Source organism: Ranitomeya variabilis, chromosome 6 (assembly GCF_051348905.1).
Source record: "Ranitomeya variabilis isolate aRanVar5 chromosome 6, aRanVar5.hap1, whole genome shotgun sequence".
NCBI lineage: Eukaryota > Metazoa > Chordata > Amphibia > Anura > Dendrobatidae > Ranitomeya > Ranitomeya variabilis.
The window spans coordinates 394,962,495-394,985,014 of NC_135237.1; the positions used below are offsets into that span (position 1 = coordinate 394,962,495).

General features: G+C 44.6%; 1 protein-coding gene across 3 annotated transcripts in view; it reads right to left on the minus strand.

The window, feature by feature from the left end:
* Positions 1-22,520, minus strand: part of LOC143782569 (cadherin-7) — a 604,373-nt gene that overhangs the window by 50,413 nt on the left and 531,440 nt on the right. For all 3 annotated transcript variants that reach the window (XM_077270126.1, XM_077270127.1, XM_077270128.1), the window contains exon 8: positions 22,062-22,198. In XM_077270126.1, coding sequence (XP_077126241.1) covers positions 22,062-22,198 — 137 coding nt within the window. The remainder of the gene's footprint in view (positions 1-22,061; positions 22,199-22,520) is intronic.

The window sequence follows — 22,520 nt, forward strand, 5'->3', positions numbered from 1 at the left end:
CTTCCCCCTCCTTCTCCCTCTTTGGGCCGTACGGGGAATCTCTTCCTCAGAGCTGCTCCCACCACCTTCCTGTCCCTCACGCCAAGATGGGTCGAGGACCTCATCATCTACACTACCCTCTGCCCCCAACTGCTCCTCCTGGGTAGTCTCAGCAGCAGAGCACGCACCAGTAAGTGGCACCTGAGTGTCATCATCAGCTGATGCGGCCTGCGATGTGGTGACCGGAGCCACTGGCCCACCTGCCTCTTCAGAGGAAGACAGAAAAAGCTGTTGGGCATCACTGCACCCTGCCTCTTCTTCCATTTCTCCAATGCTGCTTGGCTGGCCCCCTGTTTCCAAGCCAAGAGATTCAGAGAACAGAAGTAGAGACGGCTCCTGTCCTGGGCTCTCTGTCTGCCTGGGCAATTTGGCAGGTGGTGAAGAGACAGATGGCTGCTCTCCAGTGCTCTGTGTCTGAGAGGATGTGGCACTAATGGAAGTTGATGCATTAGCTGCCATCCATCCGACAACAGCTTCAATTTGTTCTTCACGCAGCAGCGGTGTACGGCGCTCTGACACAAAGCTACGCATGAATGACTGTTGCCTGGTGAAAGTGGGTGCTGATGAGTCACCGGTGCCCGCAGCAGGCACAGAATCCCCACTTCCCCTCCCTGCTCCGCGACGGCTCCCACGCCCACGTGCCTTACTCACTGCCTTCTTCATCTTGGTTGACTGATAAAGATAAGCAGAATAGTACTAACGGATTTGTGTGCTTATTCCTGAGCAACTCCTCCTAACAGGTATAAGAAACACTAATTTTCTAAAGTGTGGACTAGACTTTAATATGAGCTAATGTGGCCTACACAAATGTAAAGTGGTGTAACTGGTGTGTTTGGTGAACTTTATTATTTATTTATTTTTTGGGGGCTGAACTGACAACAGATAGAGCTGCAGTCACACGGAGACCGTGCAGACAGACGTAAACGGCGCTACAAGGCCCAAAAACCCTCCTCTACGTTATCCTATGTAGTGTTTTTCCACAAATTAGCTGGAGACGGGTGGAAAGACACTAATAGGATTTTTTTGAATAAATTAGCAGCAGACTACACTACTTGAAAAAAAATGAAAATTGATTTGGCGGTATGACGCAGTGAACAACCCTGAGCTGGAGACAACCAGGCTACGGCTGCTCACAGACTACAGGGCGAGCTGCAGTCACACAGAGACCGTGCAGACAGCCGTAAACGGCGCTGCAAGGCCAAAAAACCCTCCTCTACGTTATCCTATGTAGTGTTTTTCCACAAATTAGCTGGAGACGGGTGGAAAGACACTAATAGGATTTTTTTGAATAAATTAGCAGCAGACTACACTACTTGAAAAAAAATGAAAATTGATTTGGCGGTATGACGCAGTGAACAACCCTGAGCTGGAGACAACCAGGCTACGGCTGCTCACAGACTACAGGGCGAGCTGCAGTCACACGGAGACCGTGCAGACAGCCGTAAATGGCGCTGCAAGGCCAAAAAACCCTCCTCTACGTTATCCTATGTAGTGTTTTTCCACAAATTAGCTGGAGACGGGTGGAAAGACACTAATAGGATTTTTTTGAATAAATTAGCAGCAGACTACACTACTTGAAAAAAAATGAAAATTGATTTGGCGGTATGACGCAGTGAACAACCCTGAGCTGGAGACAACCAGGCTACGGCTGCTCACAGACTACAGGGCGAGCTGCAGTCACACGGAGACCGTGCAGACAGCCGTAAACGGCGCTGCAAGGCCAAAAAACCCTCCTCTACGTTATCCTATGTAGTGTTTTTCCACAAATTAGCTGGAGACGGGTGGAAAGACACTAATAGGATTTTTTTTAAGAAATTAGCAGCAGACTACACTACTTGAAAAAAAAAAAAAAAAAAAAAAAAAAAGAACAGTATGAGGCAATGAACCACCCTCCCTGAACTGAATACAACCAGCTATGGATGGCCTATGTGGCTGCACTCAGACTAGAGAGTGGGCTGCACTCACACACACACACACACACAGACCTTGCAGATCGCTGTGAAAACAGCGCTACAAGGCAAAAGCAAGGTGAATAGTAGGTGAACACAGCGGTTGCTAAATTAGCCTTTGGAAAGCACAAAGAAGCAAATCGCTATCTCTAAACTGTCCCTCAGTCAGCAAACAGCGTCCTGTCACTAACTGAATTCACAGCAGAGTGATCGCAAAATGGCGCCAGCGACTTTTAAACTGCATCATGACATCATTTCAGCAGCCAATCACAGCCTTGCCAGTACTTTCATGCCCTCCATGCTAAACAGGATGTGCCCACACTTGGAATCATTCTCATTGGCTGAATTTCTGAATTTTGAATCTTGGAACTTCCGATTCCGGTATCCGATACGCGGCAAGTATCGGAATCCCGGTATCGGAATTCCGATACCGCAAGTATCGGCCGATACCCGATACTTGCGGTATCGGAATGCTCAACACTAGTCAGTATCAAGATATCTATATCTATATCAAAATAAGCCAAGAAAGGTGCCAAGTGTATAATATCGCCCAAATATGAACCAGGGACACAAGTGCATGCATAAAAAACACATGAAAACATGGTAATATACCTGTAGCAGAGGTCCTCCTGGCATCCCCTCACCCCGACACGCGTTTTGCCACCAGTTTCTTCCGGGGGCGTGTCAAGGTGAGGGGTGGTCAGATATTTATATCACAGATATCCAATAAAAACAGAGGTGTAGACAGGGGCCATACCACGGTGTCCTCGGCGCATCGTGTGTCTGCCCGCCTCCAACATACCTCACTTCCTGCCGTCACTCAGTGACACGCAAGCCAGTAGGCTGCATGTCAGTGGGAGAGTGTCACAGGAAGCGATAGAGGAACGGGATGGTGCGCATGCGCTCCACCGGTGACAACCCCAGTTTTTAATCTAAAACAACTATGAAGGATACAATACACAAAACAGGAAAAAAGGTGTCAGAATATAAATATAACATAAACTCAGTAGTGTGATGTAAACAGGATAAGGAATATGTGCAGAGAATCATATTACATTACAATGTGCATACCGCAAGGGGACATCATGAAGGTAAAAATAAAATGCTACCTCAATTATCTAATACTACATGGCTGAATGCCACTAGATTATAAAGTGTGCATAAAATACATTATTAATAGCTTCTAATAATCCTAAGTCATTGTATCCTGGGAATAAAACATGCCCACACATACTATTATGCACATACTGTATATATGCACTCAGGATGATGATATAAATATAAACATGATAAAGTGCATAGAGTGCACAAAGTGCCCAATATTAATAATTTCAAAACAGTAAATCACATATACTGTATATATAATTTATAAAGTGCATGGGTGCCCATTGTACAACAGAGGGGTAAATTCATGTATACAAATTAATTATTATTATTATTATTATTATTAACCCCCCAAAAAAACCTTTTTTGTCCCCAAAGGGCCCTACCAGTGAAAAAATATATATCACTTCTCATAATCAACACATTATAATATAACATGATATAACAAATCTGTAAGTCTGACAGACGAATGTGAATTTGGCAAATGCAAGGAAAACATTACAGTATGTGCCGGACTGCATTGTGCTAATTGTAAGGTTTAGTTGGAGAGGGTTAATCCCATAGAATTATGTTTTAGGAATTTGCCTTTGCCTCATAGTTTGAATAAAGGGAAATCTTACTACTTCAGCATTCCAATAATTTTTGGACAATTGTATTGCTTTCTAATTTGTAAGAATAGTTTGGCTAAGACACTTTTCTATGTCCATTTTCAGAAATCGAAGCCTGTAAAGGCATGTTTGGTGTAAGAATGTGAATGGCCCACCAAGAGTCCTGATTTTCACAACATTACAACCCCTGGGGATGAAATAGAAATAAGATTGCCGGACAGCCCATTTCATTCAACACCGGCTTTCAACAAGTGCTGTCCAGTACAAAATTGTGCCCCAACAGTTTTTCCATATGGTGTATATATGGTGTCAAATAGCAGAATTGTTAGTAATATTATTATTAGTATATTGCTTGATCTTTTGATTAAAAGAGTTAATAAGGACTAAGACATTAATGACTCATTCTATTGAAAAGGACTAAGATATTGCTGACCTCTAGATATTGATGATCGGCAATTAATATCATGCAGGTAGGTGTATAACAGCTGACTCTCCCTCTTACAAGCTAATACCAGGTTCTGCAAATGCCCAAGGTTTCCATTATATGGAACTGGATTACCACAGCTTTACAGCCCTGTGTAGTGGTCATTCTTAGGGATTGCAGATCAGCCTCTATTGATGTGAAGTAGTTAAAGGGTCCACTGCTAACTGTAGAATGTATCTAGCAGTCAGTTATAAACCATGAGGAAATAACGTATTACTTGGCTTTCATTGAAATGAAAGAGTGTTTCTGAGATTTATGAAAAAGTGAAAAAGAGTAAGAAGTAAAATAAATGAAAAATCCCACAGTCACATCTTGCATTACTGCTCCTGTGGCTGGTCCCTGCTGTCATGATCCAGACCAGTTTTTGAGTTCTGTCTTCAATTTCCCAGTCTGATCATGTCAGGGATAACTGTTCTCAGCCTCAGTCTGGTTTCAGGCTTTGCTATTTATCTCTGTTGCATCTTGCAGGCGGTGTCAGTTATAGTTCTGCCTACGGCGTTTATAGCTGATTCTGGTATATCCTGACTTGTCCTGCTGCATTATCTGCCTAAACCCGTGCCTCTGTATTCCCCATTCCCCGTCTTGACTCAGTGTTTCCCTTTTATGTGTTTACTCCCTGGTTTTGACTTGTCTTTTATCCTGACCTGTTTCTGCCTTCTGTCTTTGGCTTATCCGCTCCTAACTATTACTGACTTTTTGGCTTGTCTCTGATTCCATGTTTTGTCTATTCCTTTGGTACTGTGCTACTGACTATATCATCTTGGCTTGTTTGACTTTCCTGCACCACAGGTCTGCTTTGTCTAGGTGCAGACATCCTTCCAGTCCATAGCCATCTAGTAGAGCTTGCACCTATTTGCATTGTAGCAGCATGACACCTGACAGTTTTATTACTTTCCTGCAGTGATAATATGCAATACATCATTCTGGTGTAAGATGCAGACAATCACTAGCCTTATCAGACATGCCAGCAAGTACAGCACATGACTGCTGAAATAAGTCATTGGCGGCAGTGGTTACATGATGTACAGCTCTGCTGCAAGAAGTAATCAGAGACTGACAGGATTTGAAGAGGTGAGCATAGGGCTTTTTTAGCCTATTTCCTCAAAAACATTTTCCTTAAATTCTGAAAAAAGTCTTTAATGGACTGTACTTGTATAGTACATGGACAATCTCACCCTCACCTTGGACAGGTTTTAGCAAAATTATCAAAATGCCAAATGAGGAAAACCAAAAATCCCAGACACAATGTTTGAAAATGTATTTTCCAAACTAGACATGTCTCTGAGGAATGTTTTAATGTATAAAAAGTAAAGTCCAATGTTAGAACTCTGGGGAAAAAAATATGACTAAAAGAAAAAAATGTTAGTTTAATTAACAAGGGGGCAGTAATGGTGATGCATTACAAAAGAAACAGCACTTTTCTATTGAAGCCTCAGTCCCCTTCTTTTTCCCGACAGTTTTGTCTACAGTGGTGACTAGGGTTGAGCGAAACGGGTCGATCATTTTCAAAAGTCGCCGACTTTTGGCTAAGTCGGCGTCTCATGAAACCCGATCCGACCCCTGTGCTTGTCGGCCATGCGGTACGCGACTTTCGCGCCAAAGTCGCGTTTCAATGACGCGAAAAGCGCCATTTCTCAGCCAATGAAGGTGAACGCAGAGTGTGGGCAGCGTGATGACATAGATCCTGGTCCCCACCATCTTAGAGAAGGGCATTGCAGTGATTGGCTTGCTGTCTGCGGCGTCACAGGGGCTATAAAGGGGCGTTCCCGCCGACCGCCATCTTACTGCTGCTGATCTGAGCTTAGGGACAGGTTGCTGCCGCTTCGTCAGAAGCAGGGAGAGCGTTGGGCAGGGTCCACTAACCACCAAACCGCTTGTGCTGCAGCGATTTCCACTGTCCAACACCACCTTCGGTGTGCAGGGACTGTGGAAGCTATTTTTTTTTTTTTTCCCCTCAGCGCTGTAGCTCATTGGGCTGCCCTAGAAGGCTCCGTGATAGCTGTATTGCTGTGTGTACGCCACTGTGGAAACCAACTGCTTTTTTCAAAGCACATATCCTCTTGTTCCTTCCTTTCTGCACAGCTATCTTTTTTGTTTGTCCACACTTTTTATTTAATTTGTGCATCAGTCCACTCCTATTGCTGCCTGCCATACCTGGCTTACATTACTGCAGGGAGATAGTAATTGTAGGACAGTCCCTGTTTTTTTTTTGTTTTTTTTGTGGGAGATTAAGATTGGCATTTCTGCTACAGTGCCATCCCTGTGTGTGCCATCTCTCACTGAGTGGGCCATAGAAAGCCTATTTATTTTTTCCGTGATTTGTGTTCTAAATTCTACCTCAACACAAAAACACTACATCAATCAGTGGGAGAAAAATATTGGCCTCAGTCAGGGCTTGTGTGCCACTGCTGTGTGTGCTATCTCTCATTCAGTGGGCTATAGCAAGCCTATTTTTTTTTTTTTTTTTTTTAATATTATTTGGTTTCTAAAGTCTCCCTGAAAAAAAAAAATACCTAAAAAAACAGTGGGAGAGTAATATTGCCCTTTCAGCTTGTGTGCCAGTCTTGACTCCTGGGTGTGCCACCTCTCTCCCTCTCATTCAGTGGGCCATAGAAAGCCTATTTATTTTTTTTTTTTAAATATTATTGGGTTTCTAAAGTCTCCCTGAAAAAAAAAAATACATAAAAAAACAGTGGGAGAGTAATATTGCCCTTTCAGCTTGTGTGCCAGTCTTGACTCCTGGGTGTGCCACCTCTCTCCCTCTCATTCAGTGGGCCATAGAAAGCCTATTTATTTTTTTTTTTAAATATTATTGGGTTTCTAAAGTCTCCCTTAAAAAACAAAAAATACATAAAAAAACAGTGGGAGAGTAATATTGCCCTTTCAGCTTGTGTGCCAGTCTTGACTCCTGGGTGTGCCACCTCTCTCCCTCTCATTCAGTGGGCCATAGAAAGCCTATTTATTTTTTTTTTAAAATATTATTGGGTTTCTAAAGTCTCCCTTAAAAAACAAAAAATACATAAAAAAACAGTGGGAGAGTAATATTGCCCTTTCAGCTTGTGTGCCAGGCTTGACTCCTGGGTGTGCCACCTCTCTCCCTCTCATTCAGTGGGCCATAGAAAGCCTATTAATTTTTTTTTTTAAATATTATTGGGTTTCTAAAGTCTCCCTTAAAAAACAAAAAATACATAAAAAAACAGTGGGAGAGTAATATTGCCCTTTCAGCTTGTGTGCCAGGCTTGACTCCTGGGTGTGCCACCTCTCTCTCATTCAGTGGGCCATAGAAAGCATTTTTTTTTTTTCCTTGATTTGTGTTCTAAAATCTACCTCAACACAAAAACACTACATCAATCAGTGGGAGAAAAATATTGGCCTCAGTCAGGGCTTGTGTGCCACTGCTGTGTGTGCTATCTCTCATTCAGTGGGCTATAGAAAGCCTATTTATTTATTTATTTTTTTTCTTATTATTTGGTTTCTAAAGTCTCCCTGAAAAAAAAAAAAAAACATAAAAAAACAGTGGGAGAGTAATATTGCCCTTTCAGCTTGTGTGCCAGTCTTGACTCCTGGGTGTGCCACCTCTCTCCCTCTCATTCAGTGGGCCATAGAAAGCCTATTTATTTTTTTTTTAAAATATTATTGGGTTTCTAAAGTCTCCCTTAAAAAACAAAAAATACATAAAAAAACAGTGGGAGAGTAATATTGCCCTTTCAGCTTGTGTGCCAGGCTTGACTCCTGGGTGTGCCACCTCTCTCCCTCTCATTCAGTGGGCCATAGAAAGCCTATTTATTTTTTTTTTTAAATATTATTGGGTTTCTAAAGTCTCCCTTAAAAAACAAAAAATACATAAAAAAACAGTGGGAGAGTAATATTGCCCTTTCAGCTTGTGTGCCAGGCTTGACTCCTGGGTGTGCCACCTCTCTCCCTCTCATTCAGTGGGCCATAGAAAGCCTATTTATTTATTTTTTTAAATATTATTGGGTTTCTAAAGTCTCCCTGAAAAAAAAAATACATAAAAAAACAGTGGGAGAGTAATATTGCCCTTTCAGCTTGTGTGCCAGTCTTGACTCCTGGGTGTGCCACCTCTCTCCCTCTCATTCAGTGGGCCATAGAAAGCCTATTTATTTATTTTTTTAAATATTATTGGGTTTCTAAAGTCTCCCTGAAAAAAAAAAAATACATAAAAAAACAGTGGGAGAGTAATGTTGCCCTTTCAGCTTGTGTGCCAGTCTTGACTCCTGGGTGTGCCACCTCTCTCTCTCTCATTCAGTGGGCCATAGAAAGCCTATTTATTTTTTTAAAAAAATATTATTGGGTTTCTAAAGTCTCCCTTAAAAAACAAAAAATACATAAAAAAACAGTGGGAGAGTAATATTGCCCTTTCAGCTTGTGTGCCAGTCTTGACTCCTGGGTGTGCCACCTCTCTCTCATTCAGTGGGCCATAGAAAGCATTTTTTTTTTTCCTTGATTTGTGTTCTAAAATCTACCTCAACACAAAAACACTACATCAATCAGTGGGAGAAAAATATTGGCCTCAGTCAGGGCTTGTGTGCCACTGCTGTGTGTGCTATCTCTCATTCAGTGGGCTATAGAAAGCCTATTTATTTATTTATTTTTTTTCTTATTATTTGGTTTCTAAAGTCTCCCTGAAAAAAAAAAAAAAAAAAAAAAACAGTGGGAGAGTAATATTGCCCTTTCAGCTTGTGTGCCAGTCTTGACTCCTGGGTGTGCCACCTCTCTCCCTCTCATTCAGTGGGCCATAGAAAGCCTATTTATTTTTTTTAAAAATATTATTGGGTTTCTAAAGTCTCCCTTAAAAAACAAAAAATACATAAAAAAACAGTGGGAGAGTAATATTACCCTTTCAGCTTGTGTGCCAGTCTTGACTCCTGGGTGTGCCACCTCTGTCTCTCATTCAGTGGGCCATAGAAAGGCTATTTTTTTTTTTGGTTTTTTTAATATTATTTGGTTTCTAAAGTCTCCCTGAAATAAAAAAAAACTTAAAAAAACAGTGGGAGAGTAATATTGCCCTTTCAGCTTGTGCGCCAGTCTTGACTCCTGGGTGTGCCACCTCTCTCCCTCTAATTGTGGGCCATAGAAAGCCTTTTTTTTTTTTTTTTTTAATATTATTTGGTTTCTAAAGTCTCCCTGAGGAAAAAAAAAAAATAAATTAGGTGGGAGATTAATATTGACATTAGTGCTTGAGTGACAGTCCTGCGTGTGTGTCATCTCTGTGATTTTGTGCCACAGAAAACAGAGTGTGTAACATTGTGCCTGATTTTCCTTGTGGTCTCACCAACCTGTTAAGGGATATTGAAATCATACTGAAGTTATAGCTCACCGTGTAAGTTGTTTGACAGCAACAAATAAAGTTACTTTGGTTAAGATTTTAAAACAATGAGGAAGTCTGGTGCAAGAGGTCGTCGTGGGCGTTCATTGTCAGCTGGTAATGATGGTAGTGGTAGTGGAGCATCAGGTGGTCGTGGGGATAAAAATATTCCACCTAAGTCTGGAGCTGTGGAGCCAGTTTCGTCGTCAGGCTACACAAGGCCTCGAACGCTCTCTTTTCTGGGAGTAGGAAAACCGCTTTTAAAGGCGGAGCAGCAACAGCAAGTTTTGGCTTACATTGCAGACTCAGCCTCTAGCTCTTTTGCCTCCTCTTCCGAAACTGGTAAATGTAAAAGCAGCGCGTCGCTTGTGGATGTTCACGGTCAGGGACAAGTCGCTTCCTTGTCCTCCTCAGCAAAAACTACAACAAGAGAGAAGGATGCAGCAGGCGACACAACGGGTCACTCCATGGAGCTCTTTACACATACCGTCCCTGGCTTAGAAAGTGAAAAATTTAACAGGCCATGCCCATTACAAGTATATTCTGACATGGAGTGCACTGATGCACAGCCACAGCCAGAGTACTATGCTGCTCCTTTGACTCAGACCACCACATTGCCCTCTCAGGGTACAGATCCACAATCAGACCCTAATGAGACTATGTTGCCCCGCCACGAACGCTATACCACCGACCGACACAGTGACACAGACGAAGTTGCACACGAGCTCGAAGAGGAGGTAATAGATGACCCAGTTATTGACCCCGATTGGCAGCCATTGGGGGAACAGGGTGCAGGCGGCAGTAGTTCAGAAGCGGAGGTGGAGGAGGGGCCGCAGCAGGCATCAACATCGCAACAGGTTCCATCTGCCGGGCCCGTATCTGGCCCAAAACGCGTGTCAAAGCCAAAACCTGTTGGAGCACAGCGTTGCCATCCGGTTAAAGCTCAGTCTGCAATCCCTGAAAAGGGATCCGAGTCTAGGAAGAGTGCAGTCTGGCATTTTTTTAAACAACATCCAACTGATCAGCGCAAAGTCATCTGTCAAAAATGTTCAACTAGCTTAAGCAGAGGTCAGAATCTGAAAAGTCTAAATACTAGTTGCATGCATAGACACTTAACCACCATGCATTTTCAAGCCTGGACTAACTACCAAACGTCCCTCAAGGTTGTAGCACCCTCGGCCAATGAAGCTAGTCAGCAACGCAACATCCCTTCCGTCACTGTAAGGCCACCATTTTCCGCACCACCGGCAGTATCTGTGCAGGTTTCTTTGCCAGCCAAAAGCAGTCAGGGTCAGGGAATCACCAGTTTTGTAGGAGGAAATATTGCATCTAGGGCACCGGCGGAAACAATACCGTCTCCAACCGTCTCTCAGTCTGCCATGTACACCGGCACACCCGAAAGTTCCACGATCTCCAGCTCTCCAGTCCAGCTCACCCTACATGAGACTCTGGTTAGAAAAAGGAAGTACTTATCCTCGCATCCGCGTACACAGTGTTTTAACGCCCACATAGCTAGACTAATCTCGTTAGAGATGATGCCCTACCGGTTAGTTGAAAGCGAAGCTTTCAAAGCCCTGATGGAGTACGCTGAACCACGATACGAGCTACCCAGTCGACACTTTTTTTCCAGAAAAGCCATCCCAGCCCTGCACCAGCATGTTAAACAGCGCATCGTCCATGCACTCAGGCAATCTGTGAGTACAAAGGTGCACCTGACTACAGATGCATGGACCAGTAGGCATGGCCAGGGACGTTATGTGTCCATCACGGCACACTGGGTGAATGTGGTGGATGCAGGGTCCACAGGCGACATCAATTTAGGGACAGTTGTGCCTAGCCCACGGTCTAGGAAACAGTTGGCTGTAGGCGTTCGCACCCCCTCCTCCTCCTCCTCCTCGTCCTCCTGCAGAAGCTACAGCTCTTCCACAGAACGCAGTCTGCCAACCACTCCATCGGCAGATGACACTGTTGCACACCAGTTGTCCCATTATGGGCCAGCTACTGCCAAGCGTCAGCAGGCTGTATTGGCTATGAAGTGCTTGGGCGACAACAGACACACCGCGGAAGTTCTGTCCGAGTTCTTGCAACAAGAAACACAGTCGTGGCTGGGCACAGTAGATCTTGAGGCAGGCAAGGTAGTGAGTGATAACGGAAGGAATTTCATGGCTGCCATCTCCCTTTCCCAACTGAAACACATTCCTTGCCTGGCTCACACCTTAAACCTGGTGGTGCAGTGCTTATTGAAAACTTATCCTGGGTTCTCCGACCTGCTCCTCAAAGTGCGTGCACTTTGCTCACATATCCGACGTTCGCCTGTACACGCCAGCCGTATGCAGACCTATCAGCGGTCTTTGAACCTTCCCCAGCATCGCCTAATCATAGACGTTGCAACAAGGTGGAACTCAACACTGCACATGCTTCAGAGACTGTGCGAACAGAGGCGTGCTGTTATTTATTTGTGGGAGGATACACGGGCAGGCAGTAGGATGGCAGACATGGAGTTGTCAGGTGTGCAGTGGTCTAAGATACAAGACATGTGTCAAGTCCTTCAGTGTTTTGAGGAATGCACACGGCTGGTTAGTGCAGACAACGCCGTAATAAGCATGAGCATCCCCCTAATGCGTCTGCTGATGCAAAGTTTGACGCACATAAAGGAGCAGGCGTCTGCACCAGAGGAAGAGGAAAGCCTTGATGACAGTCAGCCATTGTCTGGTCAGGGCAGTGTACAGGACGAGGTAGCGGGCGAAGAGGAGGTGGAGGACGAGGAGGATGATGGGGATGAGTATATTTTTAATGCCGAACCTTTCCCGGGGGCACAGGAAATTGGTTGCGTGTCACAGCCGGGTTCTGGTTTTTTGAGGGACACAAGTGACGTAGATTTGCCTGCAACTGCCCCTCAACCAATCACAACCGGAGATTTGACAACTGGAACTTTGGCCCACATGGCGGATTATGCCTTACGTATCCTAAAAAGGGACACACGCATTACGAAAATGATGAACGATGACGATTACTGGTTGGCCTGCCTCCTTGATCCACGCTATAAAGGCAAATTGCAAAATATTATGCCACATGAGAACTTGGAACTAATATTAGCAACCAAACAATCAACTCTTGTTGACCGTTTGCTTCAGGCATTCCCAGCACACAGCGCACGTGATCGTTCTCACACGAGCTCCAGGGGGCAGCAGACTAGGAGTGTTAGGGGTGCACACATCAGAAGTGGCGTTGGACAGAGGGGTTTTCTGACCAGGTTGTGGAGTGATTTTGCTATGACCGCAGACAGGACAGGTACTGCTGCATCAATTGAAAGTGACAGGAGACAACATTTGTCCAGTATGGTTACTAACTATTTTTCATCCCTTATCGATGTTCTCCCTCAACCGTCATTCCCATTTGATTACTGGGCCTCCAAATTAGACACCTGGCCAGAATTGGCAGAATATGCATTGCAGGAGCTTGCTTGCCCGGCAGCAAGTGTCCTATCAGAAAGAGTATTCAGTGCTGCAGGTTCAATATTAACCGAAAAAAGGACTCGTCTGGCTACCCAAAATGTTGACGATCTAACATTCATTAAAATGAACCACAACTGGATTTCGAAATCTTTTGCCCCACCTTGCCCGGCCGACACCTAGCTTTCCTATGAAAGGCTCTTGCCTGTGAATTACTTTTCTAATGTCTAATTTGCTGCAGCTGATTGTACAGCATACGACATGTTTACACCTCCCTAAATGGCCAAACTCCCCACACGGGGCCGTGGTATCGCGACTTGGCGCAAGCACCCGTGAGACTGCTGTTTGTCTGAAGAGGTGGGTGTGCTCGCTTTTGGTTGACGGCATTGCTACTGGGTCCCTCATAGTACAATGTAGTGTCTCTGGCGGTGGTGGTGCACACCCAACGTCAGACACACCGTTGTAACATGAGGGGCCCTGGGGCGGTCCCGCCGGCCTCTAGAGAGTTCCCCCCTACCCCAGCTCAAAATGTGCTCTACCACATGCAAAATTATGTCGCACAGCTCCACCAATCTTTAGTCTATTCGCTGACATCATTCAATGTCTGGCACTGACAATACAAATTTGTAGACATCTACGATGCAACTTAAAGTAGTCTGTGTCTGTGTCCTATATTGGCACCATTAAATAGTTACTGCCAAATTACTATGTCAGAAACTCAGCAGATGAGCCCACCCCTGTACCTAAGTATGCCACCTTTTTTTTTGTTTTGGTTGTTTTGCGAGACATTAACATCTATTTATATTTTGGGAGTACTGGGACAGACACTCCTTGCACTACTCCTCCACTCACCACCAAGCTGCCCGTGTATCCATGTAACCGCTGTAAAACTGCCATGAGCCTATTGTTTGTTATTTTAGGCCTTTGAAGCCTGTCTGCGGTCCCTCCTTCCACTAGTCCTCCACTGACCAGACCACTGCTGCCCGTGTACCCCTGGAACCAATTATAAAGTGCCTACAGCCAGCCCATTTTTTTATGTTAGGCCTTTGAAGCCTGTCTGCGGTCCCTCCTTCCACTAGTCCTCCACTGGCCAGACCACTGCTGCCCGTGTACCCCTGGAACCAATTATAAAGTGCCTACAGCCAGCCCATTTTTTTATGTTAGGCCTTTGAAGCCTGTCTGCGGTCCCTCCTTCCACTAGTCCTCCACTGACCAGACCACTGCTGCCCGTGTACCCCTGGAACCAATTATAAAGTGCCTACAGCCAGCCCATTTTTTTATGTTAGGCCTTTGAAGCCTGTCTGCGGTCCCTCCTTCCACTAGTCCTCCACTGACCAGACCACTGCTGCCCGTGTACCCCTGGAACCAATTATAAAGTGCCTACAGCCAGCCCATTTTCTTATGTTAGGCCTTTGAAGCCTGTCTGCGGTCCCTACTTTAAATACTCCTCCACTGACCACCAAGCTGCCTGCCCGTGTATCCATGTAACCGCTGTAAAACTGCCATGAGCCTATTGTTTGTTATTTTAGGCCTTTGAAGCCTGTCTGCGGTCCCTCCTTCCACTAGTCCTCCACTGACCAGACCACTGCTGCCCGTGTACCCCTGGAACCAATTATAAAGTGCCTACAGCCAGCCCATTTTTTTATGTTAGGCCTTTGAAGCCTGTCTGCGGTCCCTCCTTCCACTAGTCCTCCACTGGCCAGACCACTGCTGCCCGTGTACCCCTGGAACCAATTATAAAGTGCCTACAGCCAGCCCATTTTCTTATGTTAGGCCTTTGAAGCCTGTCTGCGGTCCCTACTTTAAATACTCCTCCACTGACCACCAAGCTGCCTGCCCGTGTATCCATGTAACCGCTGTAAAACTGCCATGAGCCTATTGTTTGTTATGTTAGGCCTTTGAAGCCTGTCTGCGGTCCCTACTTTAAATACTCCTCCACTGACCACCAAGCTGCCTGCCCGTGTATCCATGTAACCGCTGTAAAACTGCCATGAGCCTATTGTTTGTTATTTTAGGCCTTTGAAGCCTGTCTGCGGTCCCTCCTTCCACTAGTCCTCCACTGACCAGACCACTGCTGCCCGTGTACCCCTGGAACCAATTATAAAGTGCCTACAGCCAGCCCATTTTTTTATGTTAGGCCTTTGAAGCCTGTCTGCGGTCCCTCCTTCCACTAGTCCTCCACTGACCAGACCACTGCTGCCCGTGTACCCCTGGAACCAATTATAAAGTGCCTACAGCCAGCCCATTTTCTTATGTTAGGCCTTTGAAGCCTGTCTGCGGTCCCTACTTTAAATACTCCTCCACTGACCACCAAGCTGCCTGCCCGTGTATCCATGTAACCGCTGTAAAACTGCCATGAGCCTATTGTTTGTTATTTTAGGCCTTTGAAGCCTGTCTGCGGTCCCTCCTTCCACTAGTCCTCCACTGACCAGACCACTGCTGCCCGTGTACCCCTGGAACCAATTATAAAGTGCCTACAGCCAGCCCATTTTCTTATGTTAGGCCTTTGAAGCCTGTCTGCGGTCCCTACTTTAAATACTCCTCCACTGACCACCAAGCTGCCTGCCCGTGTATCCATGTAACCGCTGTAAAACTGCCATGAGCCTATTGTTTGTTATTTTAGGCCTTTGAAGCCTGTCTGCGGTCCCTCCTTCCACTAGTCCTCCACTGGCCAGACCACTGCTGCCCGTGTACCCCTGGAACCAATTATAAAGTGCCTACAGCCAGCCCATTTTCTTATGTTAGGCCTTTGAAGCCTGTCTGCGGTCCCTACTTTAAATACTCCTCCACTGACCACCAAGCTGCCTGCCCGTGTATCCATGTAACCGCTGTAAAACTGCCATGAGCCTATTGTTTGTTATGTTAGGCCTTTGAAGCCTGTCTGCGGTCCCTACTTTAAATACTCCTCCACTGACCACCAAGCTGCCTGCCCGTGTATCCATGTAACCGCTGTAAAACTGCCATGAGCCTATTGTTTGTTATGTTAGGCCTTTGATAGCCTGTCTGCGGTCCCTACTTTAAATACTCCTCCACTCACCACCAAGCTGCCTGCCCGTCTATCCATGTAACCGCTGTAAAACTGCAATGAGCCTATTGTTTGTTATTTTAGGCCTTTGATAGCCTGTCTGCGGCCCCTACTTGCAATACTCCTCCACTGACCACAATGCTGCCTGGAGTGCCTGCCTGTGTATCCATGTAACCGATGTAAAACTGCCATGACTGCCTACTGTTTGTTATTTTAGGCCTTTGATAGCCTGTCTGCAGCCCCTACTTGCAATACTCCTCCACTGACCACACCAATGCTGCCCGTGTACCCCTGGAACCTATTTAAAAGTTCATAGAGCCTAGTTATATATTTTATTTACTATTAATAAGGCCATGATGGACTACGCTGTACCACGCTACAAGCTAACCAGTCGACACTTCTTTTGCGAGAAAAGCCATCCCAACCCTCCACCAGCATGTAGAAGACCGCATTGTCCATGCACTCTGGCAATCTGTGAGTACAAAGGTGCACCTGACAACAGACGCATGGACCTGTAGGCATGGCCACGGAAGATTACGTGTCCATTACGGCGCAATGGGTTAATGTGGTGGATGCATGGTCCACAGGGGACAGCCTACTAAGTCTGTCTGCAGTCCCTAATTCAAATTGTCCTCCACTGTCTAAATCGGAGCTTCCACCTTCTGGCTTTCGGCCTATAGTATCAGAAATTAAACTGCATTTGGCCTTCAACTTTGGTTAGGGCCTACTAACGGCTTCTGCCCCTCCCTGGTGTTGCCCTCAACTAAATAAAGCTGAGCTTCAACCTTCTGCTCCAAATTACTATTTTAAAAAATGCAATAGGCTTTTCCGGCCTACTAAAGGTGTCTGTCTGTGTGCCCCTGCCTGGTGTTGTCCTCAACTAAATAAAGCTGAGCTTCAACCTTCTGCTCCAAATTACCATTTTAAAAAATGCAATAGGCTTTTCCGGCCTACTAAAGGTGTCTGTCTGTGTGCCCCTGCCTGGTGTTGTCCTCAACTAAATAAAGCTGAGCTTCAACCTTCTGCTCCAAATTACCATTTTAAAAAATGCAATAGGCTTTTCCGGCCTACTAAAGGTGTCTGTCTGTGTGCCCCTGCCTGGTGTTGTCCTCAACTAAATAAAGCTGAGCTTCAACCTTCTGCTCCAAATTACCATTTTAAAAAATGCAATAGGCTTTTCCGGCCTACTAAAGGTGTCTGTCTGTGTGCCCCTGCCTGGTGTTGTCCTCAACTAAATAAAGCTGAGCTTCAACCTTCTGCTCCAAATTACCATTTTAAAAAATGCAATAGGCTTTTCCGGCCTACTAAAGGTGTCTGTCTGTGTGCCCCTGCCTGGTGTTGTCCTCAACTAAATAAAGCTGAGCTTCAACCTTCCGGCTCTCATTAAGTGGTTTTAAAAAAAAAAAATGGTGGTTAGGGCCTACTAACGGCTTCTGCCCCTCCCTGGTGTTGCCCTCAACTAAATAAAGCTGAGCTTCAACCTTCTGCTCCAAATTACCATTTTAAAAAATGCAATAGGCTTTTCCGGCCTACTAAAGGTGTCTGTCTGTGTGCCCCTGCCTGGTGTTGTCCTCAACTAAATAAAGCTGAGCTTCAACCTTCCGGCTCTCATTAAGTGGTTTTAAAAAAAAAAAATGGTGGTTAGGGCCTACTAACGGCTTCTGCCCCTCCCTGGTGTTGCCCTCAACTAAATAAAGCTGAGCTTCAACCTTCTGCTCCAAATTACCATTTTAAAAAATGCAATAGGCTTTTCCGGCCTACTAAAGGTGTCTGTCTGTGTGCCCCTGCCTGGTGTTGTCCTCAACTAAATAAAGCTGAGCTTCAACCTTCTGCTCCAAATTACCATTTTAAAAAATGCAATAGGCTTTTCCGGCCTACTAAAGGTGTCTGTCTGTGTGCCCCTGCCTGGTGTTGTCCTCAACTAAATAAAGCTGAGCTTCAACCTTCTGCTCCAAATTACCATTTTAAAAAATGCAATAGGCTTTTCCGGCCTACTAAAGGTGTCTGCCCCTCCCTGGTGTTGTCCTCAACTGAACAAAGCTGAGCTTCCACATTCTGGCTTTCGCCCTATACTATCAGATATTAAACTGCATTTGGCCTACTAGTGTGGTTAGGCCCTTGAAACAGTGTCTGCTGCTCTTGGGTTTGCTACTCCACTGAACAAAGCAATGCCGCCTGTTTAGTCCTGTTACCAATTTTGAACTGCATGTAGCCTACTTTATTCTTTGGCCCTATATCTGTTTCCTCCTCATCCTGCCCATTGCCCAGCCACTGCTAAATGAGTCTGCTGGTACATTGACCTAGACCACTACATTCCCCTTGTACTCTACACAGCCAGAATCTGACCCTGCTGAAAGTAAGGTTCCCCTTCCCGCATGTTATACCACCTTACACAGGGACAAAGAGGAAGGTGCAGATGAAAGTGCAGGTTCCTTCATCAGGTGGGGGGGCATACTCGTTGGCGACGTCACTGGCACAGGGCCCCTCAGAGTACGCAAAAGTGTCGCTGCTGGTGGGAGGCGCCCCCGCCATGCAAACACACCGCCGTACTTTGAGGGGCCCTGTGCCAGTGGCAATGCGAACGAGTGGGCCCCCCCCTGCTTGCTCAGGATCACAGCACTTGCAACTTTTAAATACTTACCTTTCCCTGCAACACCTCCGTGACGTAGTCCGCATTTCCTGGGCCCACGAAAAACTTGAGCCAGCCCTACTCCCCCCACAACTTTCCCCCAATTCCCTATGCCCAACTATTATTATACAGTTAATTAAGATTGGCAAGCTTCAGAAACAAGAATGGATGTTTTTGGCATTAAAATGGGCACTGTAGGTGTTTTCCTGGCCTCCACTCACTGCCGACTATGCTTCCCCATTGACTTGCATTGGGTTTCGTGTTTCGGTCGATCCCCGACTTTTAGCGATAATCGGCCGACTGCACTCGACTCGACTCTGGACAAAATCGGGTTTCCCAAAACCCTACTCGATCTTAAAAAAATGAAAGTCGCTCAACCCTAGTGGTGACTTCACTTCTATAACATTCGACAGCCAAATACTAAGCTTAGTGTTGATGCTGATTTACACAACATTCACATGTCCGTGTTTCCAGTACATCGAGCATTGTTTTGCAAAATACTCAGAGACATGTCCATTTTTTTTCAGGCAGCACTAGTGATAAGGGCCAATACAAGTCTATGAGTCAGTGAAAAACATGTACAGCATGCAGATGGCATCCATGTATAGTCCGTGTGCGGTACGTGTTTAACATTGCAAAGTATTGGAGAAGCTTTGTAATTAACTTCTCTATTTATCCATAATGGAAAAGCACTAATGACACACTGATGGTAAAAATGGACACATAGATAGATTAATAATAATAATCTTTATTTTTATATAGCGCTAACAAATTCCGCAGCGCTTTACAGTTTGCACACGTTATCATCGCTGTCCCCAATGGGGCTCACAATCTAAATTCCCTTTCAGTATGTCTAGATAGATATTGGACTGGGACAGATAGATAGATAGATAGATAGATATTTAGATAGATAGATTTTGATCTAAAGGAAGGAAAATAAAAGCTAGTGGGTGGGCTAATTCTTTCCTGATCTTAATTAACCCCTTCATGACCTTGGGATTTTCTGTTTTCCCGTGTTCGTTTTTCACTCCCCTCCTTCCCAGAGCCATAACTTTTTTATTTTTCTGTCAATTTGGCCATGTGAGGGCTTATTTTTTGCGGGACGAGTTGTACTTTTGAACGACATCATTGGTTTTACCATGTCGTGTACTAGAAAACGGGAAAAAAAATCCAAGTGCAGTGAAATTGCAAAAAAAGTGCAGTCCCACACTTGTTTTTTGTTTGGCTTTTTTGGTAGGTTCACTAATTGCTAAAACTGACCTACCATTATGATTCTCCAGGTCATTATGAGTTCATAGACACCTAACATGACTAGGTTATTTTCACCTAAGTGGTGAAAAAAAATTCCATAATTCCAAAAAAAAATGCGCCATATTCCGATACTCGTAGCGTCTCTATTTTTCGTGATCTGGGGTCAGGTGAGGGCTTATTTTTTGTGTGCCGAGCTGGCGTTTTTAATGATACCACTTTGGTGCAGATATGTTCTTTTGATCGCCCGTTATTGCATTTTAATGCAATGTCGCGGCGACCAAAAAAACGTGATTCTGGCGTTTCAAATTTTTTTCTTGTTACGCCATTTAGCGATCAGGTTAATGCTTTTTTTTATTGATAGATCGGGCAATTCTGAACGCGGCGATACCAAATATGTGTAGGTTTGATTTTTTTAATTGATTTATTTTGATTGATATAAACTTATATATTTTTTATTTTTTTCACATTTTTTTTAACTTTTTTTTAAACTTTTGCCATGCTTCAATAGCCTCCATGGGAGGCTAGAAGCAGGCACAGCACGATCGGCTCTGCTACATAACAGCGATCATCAGATCGCTGCTATGTAGCAGAAAATCAGGTGTGCTGTGAGCACCGACCACAGGGTGGCGCTCACAGCTGCCGGAGACCAGTAACCATAGAGGTCTCAAGGACCGAGGTCAGTAAGGGGTTAAATGGCAATTGGTTACAGGGAACCTGTCACCCCCAAAATCGAGGGTGAGCTAAGCCCACCAGCATCAGGCGCTTATCTACAGCATTCTGGAATGCTGTAGATAAGCCCCCGATGTATCCTAAAAGATAAGAAAAAGAGGTTAGATTATACTCACCTGGGGGGGCGGTCCCGATCCGATCCAGCGCCTCCCATCTTCATCAGATGACGTCCTCTTCTAGTCTTCACGCTGCGGCTGCGGCGCAGGTGTTCTTTGTCTGCCCTGTTTAGGGCAAAACAAAGTGCTGCAGTGCGCAGGCGCCGGGCATCTCTGACCTTTCCCGATGCCTGTGCACTGCAGTACTTTGCTCTGCCCTCAACAGGACAGACAAAGTATGCCTGCGACGGAGCTGCAGCGTGAAGACCAAAAGAGGACGTCATCCTATGAAGATGGGAGGCCCCGGACCGGACCAGCACGGGACCGCCCGCCCAGGTGAGTATTATATAACCTCTTTTTCTCATCTTTTAGGATACATCGGGGGCTTATCTACAGCATTAGAGAGATGCTGTAGATAAGCCCCTGATGCCGGAGGGCTTAGTGCACCCTCGATTTTGGGGGTGACAGCTTCCCTTTAAATCTGTGGATCAATAAAATATATGGTTAAAATCAGGAAACTAGTAGATTCTGTTTCTGAGCAGCAATGCCCAATCCTTTCTAAATTGTTTTGATACATTCTATCTTTACCATTTCATGTGGGAACATACTTCATTTTTTAGCTCTAGCAGTATTATAACGCCTTCACATTTTTCAGCTTCTCAAGATTTCAGAAGTTTTTTCTCAGATGCACGGAGCTATGAAGGCAATCATTTATTGTTGATTTAGTGTATATTTCTTATCGTTACATATGGGGAAAATATAAAAACAGATTAACAAATGTTTGAGGCAGTAAAAAAGCAATACACACTTTTAATAACGCTTTTAAAATAAATAGTGTGTTAGGGTGTGCTATTTGTTTTCAGATCATTTTATAGTACTTGAAGGTATCAGTAAAGGAATATACCAGTGAAAATTCACTTCAATAGTATTATACCACTCATATGTAAAATCAATGGCAGGGAGCTTTATATTCTTTTCTCATAGGTTATCAGACACCTTAAGTCGAGGCAGAGCACATGTAAAAAAATCTCAGTGTTAGTTTTAACAACTTGGCTCCAACCTGTTATACGGAAAATAGGATTTGCACATCTTTTTCATTGAACTCAGACCTCAGAAGCAGAAATGAAGCAGGTTGCACAGAAGCTTTGCAAAATAAATTATCTGCACAAGTTGTTACTTTCTATTACTGCGCAAAGCATAATTTGAGCCAACTAACACCCTTGTACCGTTGGTGCAGCTCACATGTTGTGCATGGGTTCTCCTCCTTTCATCTTTTAATGTATGTGAACTAAAGTCATAAGCCAGCAAAAAATCTTTGCAGAAAATGGTCAGTCTTTCTGAATTAAATAATAAATAGCACATTTACTCACGACTCTCGATTGCCAAAACTGTTATGTTGTGGACAGCATTGGTCTCTCTGTCCAAAGGTTTCGCTATAGTAATGAGTCCGGTGTTGGCATCAATGTTAAAATATCTCTCCAGGTCGGTATTGCGATCAATTGAATATCTATTTTGAGAAAAAACAACAAAATGGCAAATATTCAATATAAAAAGTAATTTATTAAATTGTTAATGCATTATGCAATATATAATTTAATGAGAAAATATTGTTTTAGCGACTGTAGGGAATACAGTACAAAAAAAGTTAACTAAAAGGGAACCTGTCACGTGAAAAAATGATATATCCTGCAGATATGGGGTTGTTCTGCAGGTTATCAGTGCTTTGTACCTGCCCGGCACTGGCTCTTAGAGGCCCTCTCTGAGGAGGAAATGATTTTTATTCCTCCCAGCAGCATTCAGCATTTAGTCATAGAGGTGCCACCAGCAGT